General features: G+C 41.4%; 1 protein-coding gene across 1 annotated transcript in view; it reads left to right on the top strand.

The window, feature by feature from the left end:
• tmem8b (transmembrane protein 8B) overlaps positions 1-24496 on the top strand; it is a 40805-nt gene extending 16309 nt beyond the window's left edge. The window contains exons 7-13 of the mRNA XM_047593132.1: positions 7148-7244; positions 7381-7504; positions 10727-10869; positions 12900-13078; positions 14218-14364; positions 19835-19951; positions 23317-24496. Coding sequence (XP_047449088.1) covers positions 7148-7244; positions 7381-7504; positions 10727-10869; positions 12900-13078; positions 14218-14364; positions 19835-19951; positions 23317-23652 — 1143 coding nt within the window. The 3' untranslated portion in view covers positions 23653-24496. The remainder of the gene's footprint in view (positions 1-7147; positions 7245-7380; positions 7505-10726; positions 10870-12899; positions 13079-14217; positions 14365-19834; positions 19952-23316) is intronic.
• Positions 24497-27326: the final 2830 nt, after the last annotated feature.

The raw sequence follows: 27326 nt of genomic DNA, 5'->3' as shown, positions 1-27326 counted from the left end.
ACACGCGGTGTGCGCCTCGCCGCTGCGGGGGATCAGATTGTAATCAAGGAAGTAAATATGCAACAGTTAGTGAAGAGAAAATCCCCAGCTAGCAACGGTGAATAATTGGGCTTCGCAAAGTGTCTGGCTGAGCCATGGCTGCTAAATATGGACGCACGTATGGTCGTAGACTTTGCTGTGGCAACAGAAAGGAGTTCACGGCGGAACGGGCGCCAGTGTTTGGGCCTGTGACATATGTTTGTAATTGAGAGAGAACAAAATTCGAAAAAAATCAGCCAGGCAGGATTTGACACGTCTCTGTTGACGCGTCCTTCAAGATAGTGATGGCTTAAGGAATGCACCTGCAGTGGCTCTGGAGGTCTGCTGGGAGCCACAAACTGGAGAGCTACAGGCTGGCAGATGGATTTTTAAATATTTCAGTCCTAATAGAAAGCAGGCCAGACAGCCGGCATTGAAAAAAGAAAGAGGCACAAGACACTTACAGATATCTTTGATTGTTTAGCTCAAAGCAAAAACCTGACATTTTGGGAATACTGCCTTTTTTCTTTCTTCTTTTTTTTGCACCATCCAAGGAGTTGGATTGGTATCAGTTTCATGTCTCTGCATTCAGAAACAAAATGCTGGCCGGGGGTATTTTTAGCCTACAACACTGTTGGTTTAAGACAACAACAGAAGCTGCTTTTGTTGGAATCCATTCCAACAACAACAACAACAACAACAAAAAACACATAAGCAAAAACAATCAATAAATGAATGTGACTTAAAAAATGCTAATTTGTTGCAGCCCCGCTTGCGCAAATGGCGGGTTTGAGGTTTTTGAGATGCAGCAGCCGCCGCACTGTTCCTCCCCTGCTCCCAGCCTTTGTGATGAGGTACGCTAAGCACATCCTTCCTCTCTGCTGAACACACGGAGATGAAATTGTTCATCGATCTTCTCATCTAACCCCCGCTAAGGAAGCAAACAGCTGTATTTCCCCAAATGCCACAGAGAAACACAAATTGTGGACTTTTAAGGAAATGAAAATAATTGACAGTAATTAATTTAACGGTTTATTGATTGACTGCTCGGTGGATGCGGCCACTGCCACAGCGTAGCTCCTGGGTTTGAATGGCTGCCATGCTCCCACTTATGAGGAGTGTTTATTTTCCTCCTCATGTTTATGTATGAATGAATCACCCTAGAGTCCCGACAGGTAAATTTACCTGCTCCTTACCTTAGCTTGAAACAGTATCATAATGTTAGCTTAGCAATAGTCAATCAAAACTACTGGTCTGTCCCACCGTGAATACTAGGATAGACCCTGACACCTCCCCTACAGTCCCCAGTGTCGTTAACTATGCATAGATGTTTGAGTGTAACTGGGCACATTCTGCAAATGTCACAGAGGCAGTATGCTGTGATGAAACCTGGTTTGGTCCTGGTGTGATCTGCAAGACGCAGTCTTCAGAGAGACTGTCATGCTAAATTATTCTATAGACAGACTTCTCCCCCCTCGGTGATGATCTGTCACTTGTTTGTCAGAGGCGCAGGATCCAGTCAGCCGCTGCCAGTGTCTGGGACACCGGCAGATTTGCAGGGCTTTAGGAGACAATAGCTGGAGCTGCTTGTCTGCCTTGCATCAGTCCCCGTGCAGGAGTGTGAAAGGAATGCATATGGCTTTCTATTTTCCACTGATACCTCAGCTGGCAGTGTATCGATTTAATCGCTTTAGAGCCATCTTTCAAAGTTTCCTTTAGGTGGGGATTATGCAGAAGGGGAAATGTAATGGGTGTTAGTGCCATATCAGTGACTCCTTGGCTTTTATGTTGTTGTTGTTGTTGTTGTTGTTGTGTCATATTAATTCGATATCCTCTCTGTATGGAGGTCCAAAAGTGACTAGGAGCGTGATACATTAAAATAAAAACACAATAATAAGTTCACAAATCTCCAATAAATATTAACTAAATGGACAGTGGCAATATTTGAATAATATGTTTTCTACAGGCGTGCACATAGTCTTATGATATTTATTTCCATATATATATATATCAATATTTAAATAAATACATAAAATGAACTACATTCCTTTGTTCATACATATTTGAATAATGTAATGTATAAATATGTAAATACCTAAGAAAATCTAATATTATTATAGTAACACTTATAGTTATGTATATTTGTTCACAGTTAATCTTTCTGCTGTGAATTTTTTTTTTTTTTTGCTGTTGCTAAGCAGCATTTGTATGTTTAAAGGGTGAGATGTGTGCTTAAAATATAACGCTCGGCATGAGTCAGAACATTAGACGGTTACCAGACCTTTAACCGTTAACAGGGTTTATTTTAATTAGCTCGGCCACTGGGATGTGTCGTTTAAAGTACACGCACCGTCTTCCTCCATGTGTCCTGCCCATAGGCTGTATAAATATGGACAAGGTGCTGCCACTCCCTTGCATTGGCCAAACTGAAGCTGATTTTTCCGTGGATACGGGCGGCCTCCAGACTCACTCGCGTTTTCATTTAATTTATACTGCGCTCTGCTCTACCTCCACCAGTTACAAAGAAATGTTGGATTATACACTGTAGATATTATTTATTTTATTTTATTTTTTTACAACTCTCACTGCTTTACGGAACAGTTTCATGGCAAGTGCTAGTTGCCATTATGTCACATCCTGTTTCTGTAGCATCAAATAACTAGAACAAAGCTTATCCACAAAAAAATTTACACTTTAACATGCATGGACATTATATTAACTACCTAAAATTTCAGAATCTATTCTTGAAAAAAAAAAAAAGTATTTGATGTGTATTTTAGTGTTTTAGTTCCCATCCACTAACATGGAGGGGGTGGAGCTTATGACCTACACTGCAGCCAGTCACTAGGGGGAGCTCTACTTGCTTTGGCTTTACTTTACAGGAGGGGTCTTCATCGTTTTTCAGGTCAAAGACCCCCAAAATGATGAGAGATTGAGTAGGGCCCCCCTACTTACTATACGTGTTCTACATTAAACTCGGCCTAGTGCTATTTATAAATATACATTATTATCATCATTTTGGATTCAATATCAAGATATTTAAATAATACAATTTTCTATTCATTTCAAACGTGAAAAACCTGTAGCTTCTGGATTTCACCTGGAGACTGAATAGGCTCTCGTCCAATTGGAACACTGACAGAGTCGGTGTTTAATATGTGCCCTCGTGATTGGCTCAGCTATTGGCTCAGTGATAATGTCTTCTTCCTCCATTTGTCCCTTTACTAAAATATGTTGGATTCATGTTAATGTTTATTTAAAGAAATTTTAATTTGTGAGGGAAAATTGAAAAAAAAAAAAAAATAGAGAAAAATGTCTAATCAACCAAAGATTTCTTGCCGCCCTGCAGTACCTCCACAGACCCTCAGGAGTCACAGACTCCCTGTTGAAGAGTCACACTTAAGTGGATCTGTCCAATTGTCCATCTCTATACAGTCTGTGGTCAGACTGAGGCACATGAGTACACAACAGACACAAACGTGCATTCATCAAGTTTTTGTTACCCTTTTTCTTGTGATTAGAGTTCATGTATTGTTGTTTGTTGTCGTAATGCGTTAGGAGAGATGTTTACTCAGAAGATTTGTTTCCCTCAGTCACTAACCTTGAGCGTTACTTTGCTGGTAGATAGCACTTCTGATTTAATTATGGCTCTGCCACTCACATTCCCCAGTCATAACTAAGAGCCACGTAAGGACTCGGGCATATAAATCACAAGTTTGAACGTGATTGATATGGCAACGTTCACAACAATGTTGCAAAGTGCTTTAAATGTGAACGTAATAAAAGAAAAAACACATGCAGAAGGAACATTAAAATTCCAGGCATGAGTTTTAAACGCAGAACAAGCAAAACAAGAAATGAACATTAATTAGCAGCAGATCACATAAGGCCCTGACAACAGAAAGGTATTTGGAGACGTGATCGGAATCTGAAATTTAAAATGCGGGGCTCCGGACGGCGAAGACGCAGGTTCCTGAGGAACAGTCGGCATCCGCTTGAGGGGAAATTATATGAGACAGACCTCGAAGACTGACTGAGCGTCAAAAGTTATCAGTGAAATCGTAATTTCAAACGCCACACGGAGGGAGAGTGGAGTTCAAAACAGAGGAAATAAAGGAGTTTCCTGTTCTAATACGGCACACAAATGGTTCAGATGATAGATCAGAGAGATCAAACGTATCAGAAAATAAGCTTCTGTATCTGGAGATAATCTCGCTTCCTCCATTTCATGTGTTTTCTGGGGAACTAGGATGCTTACGAGCAAATAATGAAAAGGGATCATTTGTCTAAGTGTTTTCTTGGACAAATGGGATACTTGAGGTGGAGGGGTGCATCTGATCTGAATAGTACTCTGATTCTGAAAGATGCTTTGAACTTACCCTTGTCTGAGTTTGCAAAGAATACACTGCAAACTGCAGATCAGGTTTGACCTTCAGCGGAAGTTGCTCAGAGTTCAGAACATGCTGATCGCAATTAATTCATTTTTTTTTTTCTTGGATGAACTTAAATCAGGCTTTGATATGGGCTAATTAACTAAACCTTGACAAACTGTCTGACAGTACAAAGTCTAGACCGTTTCAGGATCACTGTATTGGTGCATGGACTCTTGGTCATTCTGTAACAGGAATGCATAGCAAGCAGAACAAAAATGTTTTAGGGTAGATTTGCAAAGTAGTTCTTTTCTCATTTTCGGATTATTAAAGGATATAAATTGAAACGTTTCCTGGACATATTGATATTGATGAACATATAAGTTAATATAAAAAGTGATGGGGACTTACTTCTTATTTCTTCTTGTTAACTGTTGGAGCTAAAAGAACAGAGTGAGGTTTTAAAAGGGAGTAGGAGTCACATATAAACCTCTGTGGGGTTTTATCTTGTCCAGAACTTCATGCAGCTCATCTGACCTGATGATGTCACTGAATGACAAGTTGTTTGTCTTCATCTTCAACAAAACAAATTCTGAGTCAGTCTCACCAATATATACTGATCAGACATAACATTATGACCACGTTTCATGTGGACCTGGCATTTGTGTAGGTGTTACTTACACCTTAGGCATGTAGTACCCGCCTAGACCCGACCAGACCACCCCCACCTCATAGCAATGACACTCCTTGCGAAGCAGCCATCCCCAGGAGGATGCAGCCTGACACAGACACACAAACAATTTAGGAACAACTCAAAAAAAAAAAAAAAAAAAAACAGGACAAGGTGTTGACCCGGCCTCCAAATTCACTAGATCCCAAACTGATAAAGCATCTGTGGGATGATGCACATAAGCCCCTCCCCTCAACCCAAAGGACCCAAAGGCCCCCCCACTAACAACATTCTGTTGCCAGGCACCACAGGACGCCCTGAGAAGATCCGTGTCCGTTCTCTGATGAGTCACAACGGCTGTGACTCAGTAGGTGGAGCGGGTTGTAAGGGAACCAGAGGGTTAGTGGAATGTGCCACATGTCGATCTGTCTTTGAGCACGACACTTAACCCCCGTGGTGTGGCACTGGCGTGTGAATGTGCGCGCGCTTGTGTGAGCCAAAGGGTAGATGCATCTGTGACTGTAAAAGCGCTCTGACTGTCAATTGGCAGAAAAGTGCTATATAAAAGCAAGACCGTTTACAACTGGTGACGCACAAAGGAAACCTACACAATGTTAGTCAGGTGGTCATAATGTTATGCCTGTATCGGTGTATATGTGTGTATGTACAGAGCATTACATGTGAGCTCTCCTCGGTGTCTAATCATTCGAGTCATTAGAGAAAGTCATTAAAAAAGAAAACGCGAAACTACTTTACGACAACATTACATCAAAAGTCAGTAATTCTGTTGGGTTCGTCTCATGCAAACTGCTTCCGTCAGTGGAGAAAAAGTCAGAGTGTCATCAAAGTCAATAGAATTTACTTTAGATACCGCGAATATTTGCTGTAAATGTCATAGCAATTCATCTGAGATCTTTCAGCGTGGACCAAAGCGGGCCGACACATCGACGTTACCACGCTGCCAGAGAGGATAAAAACATCTCTGCTGCTGACTGACGGAGATCTTTGACTCGCCAACCAGAAAAATAGAACCCCCCGCCTCCCCCGGGGGGCCCGAACAAGCCGGGCACCACCGGTATTCCTTGAGCGTTACTTGAGTCTTTCTCGCTTAATCCTTCATCTTGAAACTGTAGAGTCGGGATGAAAGAGTGGGAGGGAGTGGAGGGAGGAACTGTCTTGAAATGCCAGTGGGCGTGAGTTAGTCTTACTACCAAGAGAGTGCAGACCAGATGGTAATTTTTAGGAAGCCGGAAATCTCAGCACCTGGCAAAGCGTTTGTTAGTTAGCGCATTAATCAACAGCTTCACCAACTCCCTGCATATACATTAGGCAGCAACAGGAAACTTATTTATTCAGGAAAAAAAAAAAAAAATTGCCAAAAAGATGTCCACACACCACCGAAGCAAATGCACGTTTAACATGCTCAATCTTTTTCTCAAAAAAAAAAAAAAAAAAGAAGGAACTCCTTCTGGTTTCGTAGCATAGCTGGACAGTTCTCAGCAATAAAACGCCTCAGCGCTCTGCTGCACCTGCTCTTCAGAGACACTGTGAATAAGTTAGGAGGAATTCTCGAAACTTATGAAGTGTCAGATTTGGTGATCGAGTGCACACTGATACTTCACATCCAATTTTTTGTTTATTTATTTATTTATTTTTTTTGCCACTGCTGCTGCTTGTCGTCCTGTTGTTCTTCTACAGATTAGACTGCACTGGCCTCCATCCACCCACTCTGCAGAACGAGCCAATTTGTATAAGCATATGCATTTCCCATCGCTTGAATAATTCTCCTGGATTTTTATTTATTTATTAATTTGTGTATTTATCGAATGTATGAGCATGCTAATGTATAATTGATGCTTTAAGGAGATAATCTGCCAACATCTTCATTTAGGTGCCCCGGGCGGATGGAGCAGGAGCAATTTCGCTTGATTTGTTAGTTTTATTTTAAAGTTTACTGCGCGGTGACTGGGGGGGATGCAGACTGGAGGTGTAATCAAGAATACTGTTAGCTCACTATGGCGCGGTGGCGGCAGCAGATGGTTGACGGTCGGACAGATGAGTGACGCTCGCCTGTGTTTGCTTCCTGCAGTCTACGCTGAGGGGAGCTAATCTCACGGTGTTTGGCTGCCTCAACCACGGCATGCCCCTTTTCATACAGGAGAACTCCTCGCTGAAATGCGAATCAGGTATGTCAGATTACACTTGAAGTGACAGAATTAGTATTATTAAAGCCTTATTCTACATAAGCTCCTTCAATTTCAGATTTTTTTTATTTTTTATTTTTTTGCTTCTCCGTCATTGCCTTCTTAACTTTTCCCTCAGAATCAGTGGCTGGGTTTTTCCTCTCCGTGAACGCCTTGGCCAACATCACCAAGCTGAGGATTCCCTACCCTCAAACAGGCACCTGGTACCTCAGTCTACGCTCTCTATGCGCCACTGAACGCGGGTGAGATTATAAACTACATTTCTAATTACTAGATAGAATAGAATAGAATAGAATAGAATAATACTAATACTAAATTCGAGAGTCCAGTAGCTTGTACACAGACATCAACATAACATAAGTCAAGTCAACTTGACATGTGCAACGGTGCAGCAACTAAACAAAAAAATGTAAGCAAAATGTGCAAACATTGCAAAAATATAAAATATAAAAATATATTCTGTATATACAAAGCAGACTAAAGAGAGACATGACATGACAATATACAATATACATAAAGTGGCTGATGCAGCCCTGAGTTGAATAGTGCAGAATGGGTCGAGTTAATTGATACATATATATACAAAGCATAGCATAACATTGCATAGCATAGCATAGCATAGCATAGCATAGCATAGCATAGCATAGCATTGCATTGCATTGCATCGCATTACATAGCATAGCATAGCATAGCATTGCATTACGTCACGTAACGCAACATAGCATAGCATAGTGTAATGTAGCGTAGCATAATGTAACATAATTTAACGTAACATATCATCGCATAGTACAACATAACATAGCATTGCACAGCACAGCACATCATATATCACAGCATAAGGTAATGTAGCATAGCATAATGTAGCGTAGCATAGCATAACATAATGTAACGTAACATAACGTAACGTAACATATCATTGCATAGCACAACATAACATAATGTAACATATCATTACACAACACTTCATATTTCATAGCATAGCATAACATAACACAACACAGCACAGTGTAACATACAGCCTGGACCTACTGAACCCCTCAGTCCTGCAGCGTAGTGAGAGAACCCTCTCTGCCCCTCCAGGGTGTCATAGAGGGGGTGTCTGTTGTTGTCCATGATGAACTGCACTATGTTTCATATGTGCCTCTCAGCAATAGTTCCCAGTGAGTCGAGCTTCCCGCCAATCAGAGACCCAGCCTTCTTACCCAGTCTGTTAGAGTTCCCCAACAGCATGAAAAAAGAGCGCTGGCAACCACCGACTGGTAGAGCATGTGAAGCATTTCACTGCACACATTGAATCTGAGCCTCAGGGGGAAGAAGCAATTACACAAACCGCTTTCAAAACTACATTTTTATGTCTCAAAATGGCAAGTTTGACACTTTTGGCAACACAACTTGACTAGATGTAGCTAATGTCGACATTTGTAACTAACTGAACTTCGCAAGAAAGAAAAATATTGGTGAACATCTCTGTTTATAGGCATGCATCTGCTTCCCAACTCAACTCTTGCCTAGAAAGTGAATACTCCGAACTATTCCTTTAAACTATCTATTCTCTCGAGTGTTCATCCCAGAAACTCTCAAAAAACACCATTTACAAGTTTAAAATTACCACATCTGAAGTTGAATGACTGTCGCTCATGAATTTTTGACAGTCTCATAATCAGTGCTTAGACTCGGTCCCAGCGCTCCACGGCCACCTCTCCGAATCAATATTTGCCGTCAATTACAGGGAGACAACTCCAAAAATAGGACATTGGGTTTTTTTTTCTTTTTTTTTTTTTGGAGCTCGTCTCCCTGCAACAATCAAACTAGTTTGTTTACCGAAATTAATAATTCACTGCCCCAATGAAGACGCCGCGCTCGCTGTTTGAACAGTGCAGCCTCTCCCTCGTTCAGTCACATCCTCTCCCATCTGTCACCCAGCAGTCTGATCTGGCGCTGGCTTTTCGTTAATGTGCTTATGGTGCACGGTGACCATATGACATGGAGGAGATTCTGAGGTTTCACTTTTGCAAATCCAATATGTATATATTTACGTCTGCCTAAAATAAGAACAATGTGCCTCTACCCGCGCTTGTAGAATTTAATTTTAAAGGCTGTGGAGGGTATAGTTATTCTCTAGCTATATTATATTCAGCAAAACAAAACGCACTGCAGCTACCAGGCATATTGTTTTGTTTTTTTGTTCTTTTTTTTAAAGGGCGCAGCTCTTATATTTTGTTGACATGGAAATACCTTGTAATCTCTTTTTTGTGTTTTTCCACCTTCGAGTACATTTTAACTCCACAAATCACGGAGAGGAATGCAGAGAAGAAAAGTTGAGGAGAAAGTTTCCATTAAAGATTTTTTATGTCTTTTCTTCCTGCGTTCTTAAGTGTTAACTATACCACAGATTGAGACGTTTTAGCCGAGCACTTAATGGCAACAAAATGTGAACAGAATGAAACGGAGCAGATTTATTTATTATTATTATTTTCCCCGGGCCACCCGGGAGTACCAATTGAATTTGAATAACAGATGGCGTGGGACGTGGACTCATCCTCACACAGAGGCTTCGCTGAGGTATGAAAATGTGGACGGCGATCTGACGGCCGCGCGCCAGATCTCCGCGCATTCACACGCGCTGAATCAATCAACTGTTGTTGGAGAGGAAAAGTGGTAGTGTGAATGACAGCCGCTCTTCAAGGCCGCAATTAAGTTGATTGATGCAACTTAAAAATAAAGCAGTGAACAGCTGTGTCAATTAAAACGTGTGCTGTGGATCTCCTGTGGTTCTCTTGTAGTTTCTGCAACCGATTGGAGGAGCTAGCAGAAAGGAAAGTTTTATTTATCCTAAATAGACGGATGCACAAATTATTCATAGGTGCATGTGCAGTTAATAGTTTAGCCCGGACAACAATAATCCCTGTTTGTTGTTTGTCTAAAAATTGCATAAGAAGTCAAAAACAGAACAAACCATTGACTCTCTGACTATACGCAGCGTACCGTGTCTAATTCCAGTCGGCTAATGGAATTGAAATATCAGAGCCGAACTCTCCTTTCCTCTGTACTCGGTCCGCATGGAAGAGACATCATTTGCAGAAAAAGACTTTCACAATTGTTTTAAGAAGTTGGAGATTGCACAAGCCTGACAGAGTACAGTTGTCTGGCATCTGACAAAACCTTTTGATCTCCACTGTGCCGCTGTGATGAGAGTGCTGTGGGATATGGAAAAAAAAAAAGAAGAAGAAGAAGGAGAACGAGAATGAAATCCTACAGGCGCACTGACAGCTCTACGAGGCTTGAATATTGCAGAGTGAACTGTGAATCTCAGCATCACGGCATGCTGACAATTAGCAAATCCTTCCTAATGTCTGTCTGGCGTGTTAGCAGCTATCGCTAAACACGGCGCACAGCTGTTTTAGAAGCTGCACCACAGGGCCGTAAAAACCTAACCCTCAGTCATATGTATGTGCCTTTTCCAGGTTTGAGTCTTGTGTCAACGTTACCGCAGAGGTGTACATGCGCTCGTACCTGACTCCGTGCATCAATGACTGTGGGACGTATGGACAGTGCAAGCTCCTGCGCACCAACAACTACCTGTATGCTGCGTGTGAATGCAAAGCAGGTACTTGAAAGATCTACTGCAGCACATTGCACTTTCTGTGTGTTTTCCAGGTTCACAGGTTTCATTTCAGGTTCAGGTTCTCAGTCATCCAGGTCATGGTTTATCCAAAAAGCATTTAAAACAGGGGTCTTCAACGTTTTTCAGGCGAAGGACCTCCAAACTGATGGAGAGATTAATTAGGGACCCCCACCTACTATATGTGTTCTATATTTAGCTCGGCCTAGTGCTGTTTATAAATACACATTATTATCATTTTGCATTATTTTGCATTTTTCAATATTAAGCTATTCAGATAACATACCTATATATATCATGCACTGTTAGCTTCTCCTATGCTAATACTGCAGCGTGCTTCTGGATTTCACCTGTGGACTGAATAAGCTTTCGGCCAAATGCAGGGAACCTGGTAGAATTAGTGTGTAATATGCAGCCTCATGATTGGCTCAGCAGAGATGGAGGCGGGGCCTAATGTGTACAGGAGGCTTAGATTGACAGGTCTCAGCTAATGCAGAGCTCTGACTGAGTGAAGTGCTGAAAGATAATGTCTTCTGCCTCAGTTTATCCCTTAGCTAAAATATATTGGATTAGTGTTAATGTGTATTTAAAGAAATTTAAATTTGAGGGGCAAACTTTTTAAAAAAAAATTGAAAAATGTCTAATCAACCAAAGATTTTACGACCCTCCCTGCAGTACCTCCACGTGCCCCCTAGGGGTCGCGGACCCCCTGTTGAAGTCCTATGATTTAAAAACACACAGATGGTTCTTTTTTAAACCCCAACTTCCCACCAGTCCCTTAAAACTGAAGAAACTACTCAGATGAGTGGCGAAACATCTTCTCATAAAACTCTACAAGTTTTTAATCTTTTTGGATTTGTCTTCTTTTGATTATATTTAAAAGTTTAACTCAGTCAGCCGCTAATGAAACTAAAGTTGTTTTGTGGCTGCTGTGAAGAAATAATTAACACGATGTACACATATTCAACAATGCCCTTAATTAATCATAAGTAATTAATAATTAGCAGAAAGTGCCGTAAAATTAATCATTCTGACTTGATTTGCAGAAATCTTTTTGCATACAAGATAAGATAAAAACTTTCTAAAACAGAAACGGGGTCACCGCCGTTGCAAAGAAAATACATCATGCAGAGTGACAAGATAATGGGAGAGAGCCAGGTGGGATGGCGCGGGGTCATTTTCCAGAAATGACCTGACAGAGCTGCAATTAAATTGCATGTGCCACCATCCAGTGAGTCATACAGCGGCCTCGCATTAATCTTCCAGTATAAGCCGTTTTGATAAGACAATAAAACGCACTGTTAATTACGAACAGCTTTTCAATAAAAGATGAGCTTATGAAACTAAACAAAGCATGTCCTCTGAGGCGTTTTTAAATCCTGCCTTTGATCTTCTTTTATCAGAGCCGGTTTCTCTTCAGCTAAATTCATTGTCATACTTCATATGTGTGACTGCTTCCTGGCAGGCACTTTGCATTCAGCACTTGCCCTTGGCTCGTCTCACTCTGCGAAACCTCTGTTGAACAGCGCTCGCGAATATTCAATTCTCGCTGTCTTATCCAATCCGCCACTTGATTAGGATCCAATGTGGCAAAGCAGGGATGTTTTAAAATACAAGGGTGTTCACACCAAGCTGCCCTATTGTGCAGGATAAACAACCTCACACAACCTAATCTGGTTTCGATTATTTCTGCTTCTGAGGTCGGCGCATAAGAAAGGGGCTGATAAAGTATTCATCTTGTCAAGAGATTAATATTTCATATGTTTTAAGAGACTGTAAATTCAGAGTGTTAAAAAAAAAGCGTTTGATCTATGAGAAAATTTCTTCTCATCCATCAGACGAAAGATTGAACGAGACTTTGCTACGGTTCATACAGAGTTTAAGCGAGTCAGAAAACGTTGAACTATAAAGCCTGCCAACACAAAAACGTCCTTAGATCTCTTCTTTTCTCTAGCCAACATACAGCACTGACAGGATGTGTGTGTGTGTTTGTGTGTACGTGTTATTCCCGTTAGGCTGGGATGGCTGGGGATGCACAGACAACTCAGAAGCCTACTCATACAGTTTCCAGCTCCTCTCCACCCTGCTGCTCTGTCTCAGTAACCTGATGTTCGTCCCGCCCGTGGCCATCGCCATCCGCAGCCACTACCTGCTGGAGGCCTCGGTTTACATCTTCACCATGTTCTTCTCCACTGTGAGTGACCTGAGGATATTTAGCGTCACAATGTGCTAATGAATGGATTTCTGGGTTGTTTGTGCTGTGTGTGTGCACCAAGATGCACATAAATGAGAGTATAGGTGATGGAACAGAGATTCCTGCTGCTGATGACTGGTGGCAGTAATACACACACGTAAAGACCAAAGGCAAGCTATTGGGGTGGTAAACCAAATCAAAATTAAAAGTAGAACGTAGTTTATTTTTAAATTTAATGCAACTAATGTACACATTTTAAAGCATGAAAAAATATCATTAAAGCAGATGTTTTTAGAAATTGACTTAAATTGGTAACAGATAAAACATTAAATGTCATTGTATGCAGATGACATACTCCTATTTATTAACCCATTCAAATTCATACCATAATTGGAAATAGACTTTTATTCATAGTATTGTTGCAATTATTAAGATGATTGTCAGTCCTCATTAATTGTATTAAAGTGCTTTCTGTGTTCAATTAAATACACAGATAGATGATTTTGAATGATATATACTCCCAAAATTAAATGATAGATGCTTCACTCTAGTGGCCTAGGACTGTGTTTTGACAAAAAATGGACTGGAGATTAAATTTGATCGATATTGTGCCTTTTCTTTGTTCTGGCCATAGTTAGAAAAATATTCTATTTTATTTTATTTTTTTAATTTGTATACATTTAAAGCAGTTAGCCAGATTTCATTTGCACTTGATGCTTCTAATCGCTAATGTTGAATGAACTGCAAAAGCTTGTCCAAGGAACCTTAGCCGAGTTTGTAAAGGAATGCATTAGTTTGTGCTCATTAGTGCACATTTCGTGTAGTAGTGGCCGCTAATAACCAGCATCTCAGTAGACTTAGATATTTTTTTTCTCCCCCTCGCTAAGCAAATAGTCTGGCTTAATCAACAACCAGCGCACAGCAGAGGCATCGCATCCAGCTTGACTACAGTGTGTATGTTAGCAGTAGCTGTAAGTCAGGGGAGGAAAAAAAAGGCATGCACCCATCTGTTAGCAAAGAGTAAATTTTAATTGCTAAAAACAAGAGTAATTGGTGTGATTCTATTTGTGCACCCCGGATATTGTTCTAACACATCTGCTGCTCCCCCTCCGCCCCCCAACTCCCCTCTCCTCTCGCAGTTCTACCATGCGTGTGACCAGCCGGGTATCGTGGTCTTTTGCATCATGGAGTACGACGTCCTGCAGTTCTGCGACTTCCTCGGGTCCCTCATGTCAGTGTGGGTCACTGTCATAGCGATGGCCAGGCTAAAGTCCATCATCAAACAGGTGTGTGTGTGTGGCAACATTTGTACTGATATCCAGACTTAAAGTTAAGTATTCCTGAATTTCCTGAAAGAATTAAACAAACATTTTACAGGTGAAAGTATTCAGAGCGTCTCTGCTACCTGCTGCTGTTTCACAATTACCTGAGCTGGCACCTGATGATCATAAAAGTCGCATCATAAGTTTGTTTTTTAGTTTTTTTTATCACTCTGCTCTTAAATCGTCTGATGTGCTCAGCTGTGTCTCTAAAAAGAGAAGCAATCATTCAGACGAGAACCTCAACCTGTTTGATTTTCTGGACAAAAAAAAATGTAAGATGTGGTCAGCGGTTCAGACGACTGGAACCAGACGTCTCCAGGACCATGATGCATTTCCACTGTCATGCAGTCTGTCAGCGCCTAAACTGTTAGAGAGCGCGTTAGAGGGAGACTACCTGGAAGAAAAAGCCCTGAAGCAAAGACAGAAGCTGCAGAGCTATGTAAGGAGAGCTATAAATGAGCACCCCCGTTCAGCGTGCCTCCAGTTTTAGTTATAAATTAAAATATCAACGTGTTAAAATCAACAGTGCGTGGTGATAAATTTTCTGGTTGTTAACATATTGCGGTGGATAGCGGTAAACACTAACAGGTGCACCTTCTCCCTGGGTCACTCCCTGGCTGCACACCAAGGATGGAGCAGTCTCGGGGAACAGTGTGTGTGTGTGTACGTGTGCGTGTGTGTGTGTGTGTAAATGTGTGTCCATGTCCATAAATGAGACAGAGAGAGGGGGTGGTGTAGTGGGAGGGAGGGAGCGTGCACGAACATCTGCTGTCCTCTAGAGTTTTCATTTTTGCTTAGCGCTGCAGTACGCAGTCACTAATCAAATCGCACATGTCAGGACTGGCAAGTGGAACTGCGTGTGTTTGCGCACTAGAAATAGACACTGTGTGCGCGCGAGTTTGTTTTTCGTGTGTGTGTTTGTGTATGTGTATGTTTGTGAATGTCTACGACTACAGCTGCAGCAATAGCAGAGGGTGAAGGGGCCCAGGAGAATCTCATGGTTTGTGTGTGTGTGTGTATTGTATTGTATGTGACTTGTGGACCTTCACAGCTCTGAATGTCCTCGCAAAAATGTCAGCAGAATATCCTGCAAGGGCATTTTTACTGGTTCATATATAGAATGATTTTTAAGACTGTGCTTGCTGAAGGATACTTTATCTGAATCCTATAACTCAGTTTAAAGGATAATTACATTTTATCTCATCATCACACTTTAGGCGCTGTTTTATTGAGCAGATATGATAACGTTGTTTCCACCAATGGAAATACAGAGATTTTGGTGCAACAGGACATTCTTTGCACCATAGACTGTATAAATATGGACGGTGGAACTGCTCCTTAAAGCATAGGTCTTCAAGAGCAGGTCAGTGTCCCCTAGGGGGTCCACAGAGGTACTGCAGGGGGGTAGCAAAATCTTTGGTTGATTAGTCATTTTTTATATATATTTTTGTACCCACTATTTCCCCCACAAATTTTAATTTCTTTAAATGCACATTAACATGAATCCAACATATTTTAAATGGAGGCAGAAGACGTTATCTTTCAATCAGCACTTTATTCATACAGTGAAGAATGGAGCTGTCTCAACAGCGCGACGTTTCACACAGAGCGCTAGTTAATCTAAGCCTCATGTACACAGCAGGCCCCGCCCCTGTTGCTGCTGAGCCAATCACAAGGCAGCATATTACACACTGGCTCTGTCAGGTTTCCCGCAATTGGCCGAGAGCCTATTGTTTACGGCAGTTGCATTGCCAGACTATTGTTGCACATGTTGTAAATACAAAATCAATATTTGGCTAGTTTGATATTGAATGCAAAATGAAATGAATGCGCTAGACTGAGTTTAATATAGAACACATATAGTAGGTAGGGGTCCCTACTTAATCTTTCATCAGTTTGTGGGTCCTTGGCCTGAAAAATATTAAAGACCCCCGGTTTAAAGTTGAAGCCAAGACACCTAGAGCTCCCCCTGGTGACTGGCTGCAGTACAGGCCATAAGCTCCACCCCCTCCATGTTATTGGATGAGACTTGGGTCAAACCAAAACACTAAAATACACGCCGAATATTTTTTTTCTTCAAGGATGCTTTCAGTCATTTAAGGTAGTTAATATAATGTTAGTGTATGTTTGAGTGTCTTTTTTTTTGACAAGCTTTGTTTTAGTTAATTATTTGACGTTATAGAAATAGGATGTGACATAAAGGCGACTACCAGTTGCTATGCCAACCGCTCCGTAAAGCAGTCCCGTAGAAGCTGTAAAAAAAAAAAAAAAATGAATAAAAATAAAAAATTAACTGGTGGAGGACCGTACAGTTTGACCCGTGCAAAGAAGTGGTGATACGTTGTTCAAATATGATTCACCCAAACAGATGATCTTAACCACTGAGACAGGAAGTGAAGAAAAGAAGAAACACATTGTAATACACGAGTGTGTTGCACAGAGAAACAGTTTTCTCTTTTAGTGTTCAGTTTCCCTCAAGGAGTTCTTGTACTTCTTGGCCCAACAGTTACATCTTTTTTTTTTGTATTGTTGGAGAGCGGTGACCTGAGCTATAAAAGTCAAGACTCAAATGATCTTTTTAGGTCCAGAAAATATTAAATTGATTGTATTTATGTCTCATAACGGTTTTATTGTGGGCGGCACAGCGGCTCGGTTGTTAGCGCTGATGCCTCCCAGCGAGGAGTTTGCATGTTCTCCCTGCGTCTGCACAGGTTCTCTCCGGCTTCCTCCCGCCTCCAAAGACATGCTCGTTAGGCTGATTGGTGACTCTAAATTGACCCTAGGTGTGAGTGTGAGTGTGAATAGCTGTTTGTCTCTGTGTTAGCCCTGCGATAAGCTGGCGACCTGTCCAAGGCGTACCCCGCCTCTCGCCCCGGTGACAGCTGGGATAGGCTCCAGCAACCCCCGCCAGCCTAGTGAGGATAAGTGGTGGAAGATGAGATGAGATGGTTTTATTGTGCTGTATTTTCCTTGCACGCAAGTATAACGAGAATCAAAGATGATCTTCAGATTTCAAAATTTACCGTCAAATTATGGACCATTATCGAAATCATCCTGCCAGTTTGAACAAAGTGACAGTGTTGCAGCATTGTTACATGAGGCGTAATGCAACGCTGTGATGTGCGGTAAACTGACGAAGGGCTCGACGAACTAGCTCCTTCTTAGACAGAAGGGATGTGGTGATTCTTTCTTTGTCATCCTGATCCATCTTAGTTTTATTCTGATGTTCATTCCACGTTCTAAAAAAAGTGGAGTGAAGGTCAAGCTCCATCGTCTCATATTTTGGAAATGGCCGTGATATGTCTCCTAAAGATGAAATTCGGACCATTATCTTAAGTGACTCTAGACATGTTTATTGTAAGAGTGCTCCGCCGCTGTTGTAAAACAGCGAAGGTTACTGTATATTTGAGAGCACGGCGATGTATGTCGCAGATAAAAATAGACTTCCTGCCAGAATTTCCACAAGCTCGTCCGTTATGTTGACAGATAATGATTCATTACAGTGAAACTCCTGCCTGTGAGCGTCAGTGCATTCAGCCGCGCGTACAATGCATGCATGTTTGGGGCGCTACTGTATAATCCGGCCGTGCAGTATGACGGATGACTGTTGCTGCACCGCGCTGTTCCGTTCCTCCTTGGTCTGTGCCAATTAGTCCTTTTCTTCCTCAGGCAGGTCATTCCTTCCACGCTCAAAAATCCCCAATTTCTCTTCATGCTGCCCACCAGACAGAAGAATGCACACCCCGGGCATCCTGGACAGGCTTAAATTCTCCCAAACCATGTGCAGCACAGCTTATTGATTTTCTCACTTTATCTCTTTTGTATCCCGTGGCTTTTTCTCCAGTTGTGAGCTTGCCAAGAAAAAAAAAAAAAAAAAAAAAAAAATAGAAAGCAACTGGTATTATTTATAGCTTAGGTCTTCAACAGGGGGTCCGCGACCCTTATGGGGTCCGCAGAGGTACTGCACGGGGGTCGCAAAATCTTTGGTTGATTAGACATTTTTTATATATATATTTTATATATATATGTTCCCACATTCCCTACAGTATGATAATAATGTATATTTATAAATAGCACTAGGCCGAGTTTAATATAGAATACATATAGTAGGTAGGGGGTCCCTACTTAATCTCTCCATCAGTTTGGGGGTCTGTGGCCTGAAACACACCCCTGACTTATAGCATTGTTAAAAGGCTGTATTGTTACCATTTCTTTTGTCTTCATTGTATAATGTTCTGTGTGTTACTCTGCGAGCCCTTTAAATGTTATTGCACCTGAGACCAGCAAAGCAGACACAGTTATTTTCCGTGGTGACCGTTTCCCCGCTCGTACATTAAACCGCTGGCTCATTTACATAATGAGAGGCTTTTACCTCTCGTGCCACAGACTTACACGCTGTTTGCGAAAGTCAGCTGTAGATATGGTTGTTAATGTTCCAGGATAAGGCAGTTATTCTTTTATTCTTCTTCTTTTTTTTTTTTTTATTGTCGACACATCACAGACCACAGAGCGTTGAGCGTTCTCTCATTACCGTGTAACTGCATGTGGTTTTCAACCCCCTGGACCTTTTTGTTCCCACGGGAATATGTAAGATTAGATAGAAACTGTTTTGATTCCTCTAAAAATGTTCCAAAAAGAAGCTGAGCTCTGTAGATTTGTATCATTAAACTAGGAGAAGCTCAGCTGGGAGGTTGTGGTGGTTGATTTGGCGACTCCCGTAGTTCCGAGTAGAAACTGCAAATGTGGTTATAGTGGAAAAATTGAAACCCCCCATCCACTCATTCATTCACACAGTAGTGTGTACACTTAGGGGAGTAGGTTGCTGCTCGTGTAGTGAGGTGCTTGCTCAAGACACCAAGGCCATGTACATACTTCAGTCCCAAGCTGCTTCTCTAACCACTACACCACAACTCGCTCCAAGTGTCTACACCTTTCCCTCGTCTGTAGCCTCATCGTGTCACCTCATTTGGCAACAGTGACAAAAGAGACTCTTACTCACATGAAATCTGAATCTTGAAGTACTTAAACACAACAGCGTCAACAACAAACTCATTTTTTTCCCAGACATAAATGCATAATGTAGTACCCTGGTGACAAACGCACAAGACAGTTCAGGTCCATTTCAGGGTGTTCTACCAACTATTTTTATAACCTTACCGAACAAGATTTGTACTCATTTTTTTTCCAGTAAGGAGCAGCTTTCATTTTTCTTGTTAATGGCACATTCAACTGTTTCTCAGACCTCAATCTTTGGTGACAGATAATGTGTGGGGGGTTGAAGATTGAAATGCTCTCGCTTGACCACACAAACATCCTGTTATTTACAGGGGATGAAGTGATGTTGACTGAGTTTATAGAGGGCAGTTATTCAACCGTGTTTTTTTTTTTGTGTGTGTGTGTGTGTGTGTTTTTTTTGTTTGTCTGTTTTGTTAAGGTGCTGTATCTGCTAGGGGCGATGTCTCTGTCCATGGCTCTGCAGCTGGACCGTCACGGTCTGTGGAACCTCCTGGGACCCAGCCTGTTCGCTCTGGGCATCATGGCCGTCGCGTGGGTAAGGAAAAATGCATACATTCAGTGCAGAGTCAGAGTCTTGAACAACAACAACAACAACTCCAAAAAAAACTCATTTATTTTCATATGTATGTAATTGCATTTGGGGACCAAAAAAATTGATCTTGAGGGGGAAATTCACACGTTGCAGCAGCACGAGAGGCTAAATGCTAACGAATAAAGAATGAAATAATCACAATGAGGATTATTAGAGAGATGGCACTAAGAAGTTGGGTTATTATTTCTCATGGAATAATTTGTTTAATGGAAATCCAGACAGTGACAGAATGAAAAAGCAGTATTTCTCAGTAAAATTCTGCAAAAACGCATCTTCAGTGGGTATTTGTTCACAGGATGAATCACAATTATTTAACGTTACTTGTACACTCGCAAGCTTGTTCACACACGCGGACGAAAAGTGTCGCCGCTGTAAGCCTGAAAGGATTTAATAAGTCATTTTAGCTAACACAGGCTTGGAACACGTGCGCGGCTAAAAACTGCAGTTTTTCTGACCAATGAAGCTATTTTACATTAGCCCGGAATGGGCTTTAAAAGTTTTTGCAGCTCGTGGGTATTAGTCATGGGTTGTAGTTCCATTATAACTCAGCTTGTACTTTCACTGACTCTTCTTCGAGTCATAATGTGCTCCCTGAACTGAAAAGATAAAAAATAATAGTCTTTCAGGCAAGGTTCTGGAGGAAAAAAAAAAAAAAAACGCCAAACCTCTGACATGAGTTTGAAAATAAGGTTTGCGCTTCCCTTGGAGAAAGCTTTGCGTTGTGTAAAGTGTGGGAGTTGCAGCTCTGAGAGTTATCTTTCCGTGAGCCAGAGGATCCTACAGAAACCATGGAAGATGAAGTGTTGTCTAATTCCAGCATGTAAACCCTCCAGCTTTAGCACAATATAAGTAGGATACAATATATTGTACAGTAACCAGAAATCTCTTCGTCTCTGATTCACAACAACAAAGTTCGAGTGCGAAAGGAGATTTACATAAAGCTGCTGGCCTCCGCTGTTTGGTGGATTTTCTTTAGGCAGATTTGTAACTCAATTATAGACGGCTTGTTAAAATGTGCTATTTCACAAATATAACATGCAAACGTTACCGTCTGGTTTACTGTCACGGCCTTCACAGAATCTCCAGTCTTACCCGTTGCAAATGAAACCACGCCAAAAAAAAAAAAAAAAGAGAGGAGCAACTTTTCCACAACTCTTAGCTCATGCAAGCGTTGCAGTGTTTAAAGATAAACCTGGGCTCGCGCTTTGATTGCTCGACACTTCATAATTTATCGGCTGTTCAGTAGCGTCTGCCTGCATTTCAATATTTTTCTCCCCCCTCAGTGCCGCGCGTCTCCGAGTTCGAGCGGCGCACACTTTTCCTACAAGAGCCCTTTCATTTTCAGCTTGTCATGTTTCTGCAAAGCTTGGCATTCTGAACGTTCCCAGACACAACCGAATTAGATCAGTCAAGCGGAGGGCACAGAGCATCTGCCGCTGTGCAGGGGTGTCATTAGCAGTAAGAGGAAGGGGAGAAGTTCAAATCTGTCAATGCCAAATATCCCTAATTCTCCAAACTAAATGAGGTCCCCGACTCATACATGAAAAAGCCGAGTCTCGGGCGGAATTGTTCTTCTTAACCAGGAGAATATACGGCTCCAAAGGGACTGAATCAGTTAAAAATGCATTTCGCACTTTTCCTCACTTGGCTTCACATAGATTCTTAGCCTTAAATCTAAACTGCATGCAGCATAATAATTTAATCAGAGCCGCTTCCTGCTACAATACATGTAATTACCTTTGTCATTCAGCGACAGCATTTCCCCTGATGGAGTAGGAAAGCTTTATAGCAATGATTGGAACAAAAAAAAATATACAATGCGAACATTCGGCGTTTATGAGCTGATGAAAATAGAGACTGAGCACAACAACAAAGTGCTTTTTAAACGCTGCTCGGAAGGAAATAAAAATGAAATGTCTAAGTCCCTTTGCGCAGAGTTACAGAAAGAATGAGCGTATACTCTGGGCTGAACAAATAGAGACGTCATATCCAGTTACCGCCAAACGGAACGTGAGTGTCGATAGCTGAGTAGAAAATGCAGTGACCTGGTTAATCACCGATTCATCAGACGCTCGTGATCACTGTGACGGACTTTTGCTTCAGAATTAGGTGTGAATACAGATTCCAGACATTTAAACCAGTTGAGATTATGTTCCTCCAATATAAGAGAGACTGAAAAACCTATTGATCTCCATTTTTGAGCGACTCCTCCCCGCAGCATCTTCCGCTCCAATATCCATGTCATCATGTTAGAATTACATCAGGACTAGCATGACTCCGAAAACACTTACCCTGCCGCCTGTGATTCACATGTGTTATAGCCCTGATCACACAATCATAAAACAAATATGCAAGTGCACTGTAGCTCCTCTTTTTTAAAAGTGAACACATTCATAGTATTTTCTGGTTCTTTGAGGTTGTAAATTATAGGCATTTCAACAAATATTTGTTTTGATCATTAGATGGTTATGTCACTATGTCAGGTAATAGAAGGGACTGTGCAGTTATTTCCAAGATGAATCTTATGTCTTATGTCATGTTATCGTGGCCAGCTTACACCAATCAGGCCATAACATTATGACCACCTTCCTAATATTGCGCAGGTCTCCCTTGTGCCTCCAAAACCAGTTGTGAGTCATTAGAGAATGGACATGGGTCTTCTGAAGGTGTCCTGTGGTGTCTGGTAACAGGATTTTGTTAGTGGGGGGCTTTGGGTCCGATGGGTGCAAAGAAGGGGCCTCTGTGGATCATCCCACAGATGATCAGTTTGGGCTCTAGTGAATTTGGGGGTGTCCGGTCTGGTCTAGGTGGGTGGTACATGTCTGAGTAACCAACCTGTTAGGGGTTTTAATGTTGTGACTGATTGGTTCCTCCAAAGCTTAGGTCTCAACCTTAGGTCCCCAATCCCTAGGGGGTCCGCAGAAGTTCTGCAGGGGGTCGCAAAATCTTTGGTTGATTAAACATTTTTTGTATATTTTTTTAGTTTCCCAGATATCTAATAGTTTCTATCTATTTAAGTGTCTTTAAATACACATTAAAATGAAACCAACATATTTTAGTAAAGGGATAAAGGATAGTTTAATATTGAATGCAAAATTATAATAATAATGTATATTTATAAATAGCACTAGGCCGAGTTTAACAGAGAACACACATAATAGTTAATTAATCTCTCCATCAGTTTGGAGGTCCTTGGCCTGAAAAACGTTGAAGACCTCTACTCTAATGAGACAGTTTGACTTGTTATTCAGTTATTACGATCCATAAAAAAATGAAATACATGTAAAACGTGTTGTTTTATGTATCAGACGGTGCGCACCATCCGTCGCCGGCGCTGCTACCCGCCCACCTGGAAGCGCTGGGTCTTCTTCCTCTTCCCGGGCACCATGATCGCCACCTCCGCCGTGGCGCTGTACGCCTTCGTGGAGACGGAGGAGAACTACTTCTACATCCACAGCATCTGGCACATGCTGATCGCAGGGAGCGTGGGCTTCCTGCTGCCGCCGCGCGCCAAGCCCGACGCCAAGGTGACCCCGCTGAAGCGCCGACGGGGCTGCGGCTATCAGCTGTGCGTGAACGAGCACGAGGAACTGGGCCTGGTGGACCCGGCCATCATCTCCATCAACAGCATCTGCACCAGCTGATGAACTCCCCACAGCCAGCCTTTTACCTTAGAGACACTTCATTGCCTTCTTTTAACTTGGGAAATTCACACATGGGAAATTAAGCCACAGAACTTGAAAAAGCAATGTAAATATTTAAACGCTGATGTGACACACTGGATTTCTTTTTATTTTATTATTTTTTTTCTCGGTTGTTGTTTTTTTCTGTTGTTATTGTCATGGTAATTCCTATGAGTACAAATGTAATTATTATTATCTATAGTTAAAGTTCTGATGAATTGTGGGTGTACAGTGACACACTGTTGTTTGTGAATATGTATTTAAAGTCAAAGCTGAAACACTGCTGCTATCTGACGGTGACTGTAAAACTGCTTCTGTTGGTTATTTATTGGTGGTCTTGTAAACAGGCCAGTCGTTTTACTGTATACTGTACGGGGGCACAGGTGAGGGGCGGGGCGTTTATCAAGGGCACGGCTTTTCTGAACTTCTTTTGAAATATATCTTTTGCACTGAGACACAAAAATGTTATTCTGTAAATTTTTATAATATAATATTAACAGTGGGCACCACACAAATGTAAAACCTAGTTGTCATGTGGAATGTTAGACTGTCTTTTGCATTTGCAATGTATTGCTTTTACACGAATGTGCTGATTGTTCTCAAGGGGGGCCGGTGGGAAGGGAAGGTAGGGGAGGGGGGTTAATTTCCAAAGTCCAGCTGCCTGTTGTTGAAAGAGAAGACGGGGGAGGCAGGATCACTTCAGAGACCTCAAACCAAGACCTCACCTCCTCCCCGTCCTCTCCCGACGGGACTCGTGTGCCACCACATTCATGAACAATAAATGTTTTCTTTCTTTGCCTCCGTATTACTCTGGTGCCGCTGCTTTCGAAGCTTTTAAATGTAGCGCAACTGGTGAAAACCCTCGCACAGAGACATCATATTGCAATCCCCGGCCCTAATGGAAGCCGGTGGTTCTCAGACAGTGAGATGAGACGCTGTCAACAGCATCCTCCCAGGAATAGAGTGAGAGATAAATAATTCTCCTCCAGAGCAGCAGCATGAAGGCTGCTTGAGAGCGTGCTGTCGATAGCCTCTCTCTTCTCGTGTAAGAAGAAAACAGAGAGAAGGCTGAAAGAGTTTTAAGAACTGCTTGCCATATTCCTCTCTACTTGAGATCAATCAGCCTCCTCATATCTTTTCTTGTGCGGCAGGTCTTTCTCTCTCTCTTTTTTTTTTTTTTTATCGCATTATTTCAGAAAAGCTGAAAGAAGTTATTATTTTGGCATCTGTGTACTGCGAGCTAAGTGAAGATGCCTGGCCTTGACATCACAAGAATAAGAAATCACCGGAGCCCAAAGAGGAATGGGTTGACGGTAGGCTCAGTGCAGGTCTCCTCTATTCTAAACACAAATCTACAGCCGAGCTTTAGCACAAAGGACCGGGAACATGAGGAATCAGGGGGACGCGCTCTGATCAGAGTGAACTCGTGAAAACCTTTAGAGATATAGCGCTGCAGTTGCTTCAGTGAAACAAATATGACGGTGGTATAAGGAGTAAAGGAGCATATTTCCCAGAATGTCAACCTACAAATTGAGAAATGCCCAAATTAAACTAAATCTAGATGTTAACAACAGTGTTGTGCAAGTTACTTCAAAAATGTAATGTATTACCTATAGAGGGTATGCATGTGAGGTCACAGCCAGCGACGTCTCCATGGTTACGGCCACTGAGCGGCAAAAAGTGACAGTTGAACATGGAGATTAGCAGCATTAGGTTGAATCATAGACTTTAATAGCATCCAAATTGTAAAATTAGAGCGGTTGTGTGATTGACTGAACCAGCAGATTTGAAAAACAGTCAGAGATATATTTTTACAGATTTCTGCCAAAGAAATGTAAATGGATCGCTGCATTACTAAAAAAAACAACTGGAGTCCAGGCACAGAAACTTGGTGTTGTGGTTCTCATTTAGTGTCTGGTAATATTAATTTATGCTGTATTTTTTGATGAAGTCATACCTTAAGTTACTTATTAAGTTATTCTTTTAACCTCCAGTCAGACGCTACAGTATTGTATGGTTAACGTCACTTCTCATTAAACTCTTAGCGGTAGCATTTTTTATTAAGCTACATTTATCATAAACTAACTAACTACTACTACTAACTGAAACTAATTGAAACTGGGCCTTTTCCAAATCCGTACTGGATCATTGTCAAGTCCAAATGTTCTTAGTTTGATCTGAAAATCCACATTTTTCCCGGTCTTGCTGTATTTACCGAAGTGAAATGGCATAATGACTAAGCTAGACTTAAAGCTAACAACAGTACAACATAATGGCCGCACTTACAGCTCATGGCACGATACATACTTTGATAGAGAAACTGTAAATTTGTGTGTATTCACATTGAAATCAATATTGCTTGAAGCTACTATTCTATATTCCAACTGAACACCTAAAGAAAGCAGGCAGACTCTGCTGCTGCACCAATCAGCTGTTCTCTAGCACTAACAGGAAGTTAGCATTTGCTCAGATTTTTTTCCTCCTCTGCTAATCTCGAATTTGTATAAAAACACACAATTAATTTTACGCGTTACTGACATTTGTACCAAGTAAAATGTTATTATTTTTTTGTAATTCCTTACATTACCGCGTTATTACAGCAAAAACTATTGCATTACTTTTGAAATGCATTACTCCTAACACTGGTTAGCAATAACAGGAGTCAGCGATTAAACCACGAGAAGAAACTCAATTTATGGTATAGTTCACACACTTCATCATCCCATCAACCCTAATTTTTTTCTTGTTTGTGGTTTTCAACCAGAACACTTATTTACAGATAGAGGATTTCACCAGAGCTTCCACTGCTGTAGCTAATTATGCCTCTTTTTTTTTTTTCATCTGTTCAAGCTTTGAAAATATGACGGAATGAGGTCAGAGACCATGTGTAGATCCTGACGTCAAAACTTCTTTTCTGAGAAATGAGAAAAATACCAAATATACCTATATAATATACACACATATATATAATAATAACGCCCAAATGGCTCAATAATGACTAATACGTCGCGCTTTATGCTCCTGTCACTATTTAGCTGCATCATAGTGTAAACTCACATTTACGTCCTTTAATTCACGTTGCCACATTAAGGATTACGTATCAAACCGAACAAGGTGCATCCCACGCGACCTAAGAGCCGTGTAGCTCTCTTCATCTGAGCGGAAAGGAATGCAAATTGGCCCTCTTCCCCATTTTTTTATTTTTTTTTATCCCCAGCAGATAATTTAAGAAGCCCCACTCGCTCTTAAGGGACCTTGTTGATACTGAAAGGAAAAACACAAAGTGCCATTGAAATGCAAACCGAAACTGAACACTTCAAATCAATGCAAAAACTTTGAGACACTGTATTTATTCCAGGGCATTTTCTCGCTCCCTCCCCTGCTACTTCAATGAAAAGCCAAGTAATGGAAATTCTTGTAATAAGAGACTCAATATTCCAAGTGCAGAGTGCACCCCTTGGCGAGAATAAAAGGCCTGTGACTGTGCTTAATGACACAAATTAGACCAAAATGACAGGGTCTTAGATATTGAAATTTCAAACTGTGGATACCCCCATACTTTCACCACACGTGAAATCAAAGCAAGTGCCTTTTTTGTATTCATGGATTCCTGGCTAACATAACAGGATTATTAC

Source organism: Mugil cephalus, chromosome 8 (genome assembly GCF_022458985.1).
Source record: "Mugil cephalus isolate CIBA_MC_2020 chromosome 8, CIBA_Mcephalus_1.1, whole genome shotgun sequence".
Taxonomy (NCBI): domain Eukaryota; kingdom Metazoa; phylum Chordata; class Actinopteri; order Mugiliformes; family Mugilidae; genus Mugil; species Mugil cephalus.
This window is presented reverse-complemented; position numbering and strand designations above follow the sequence as displayed.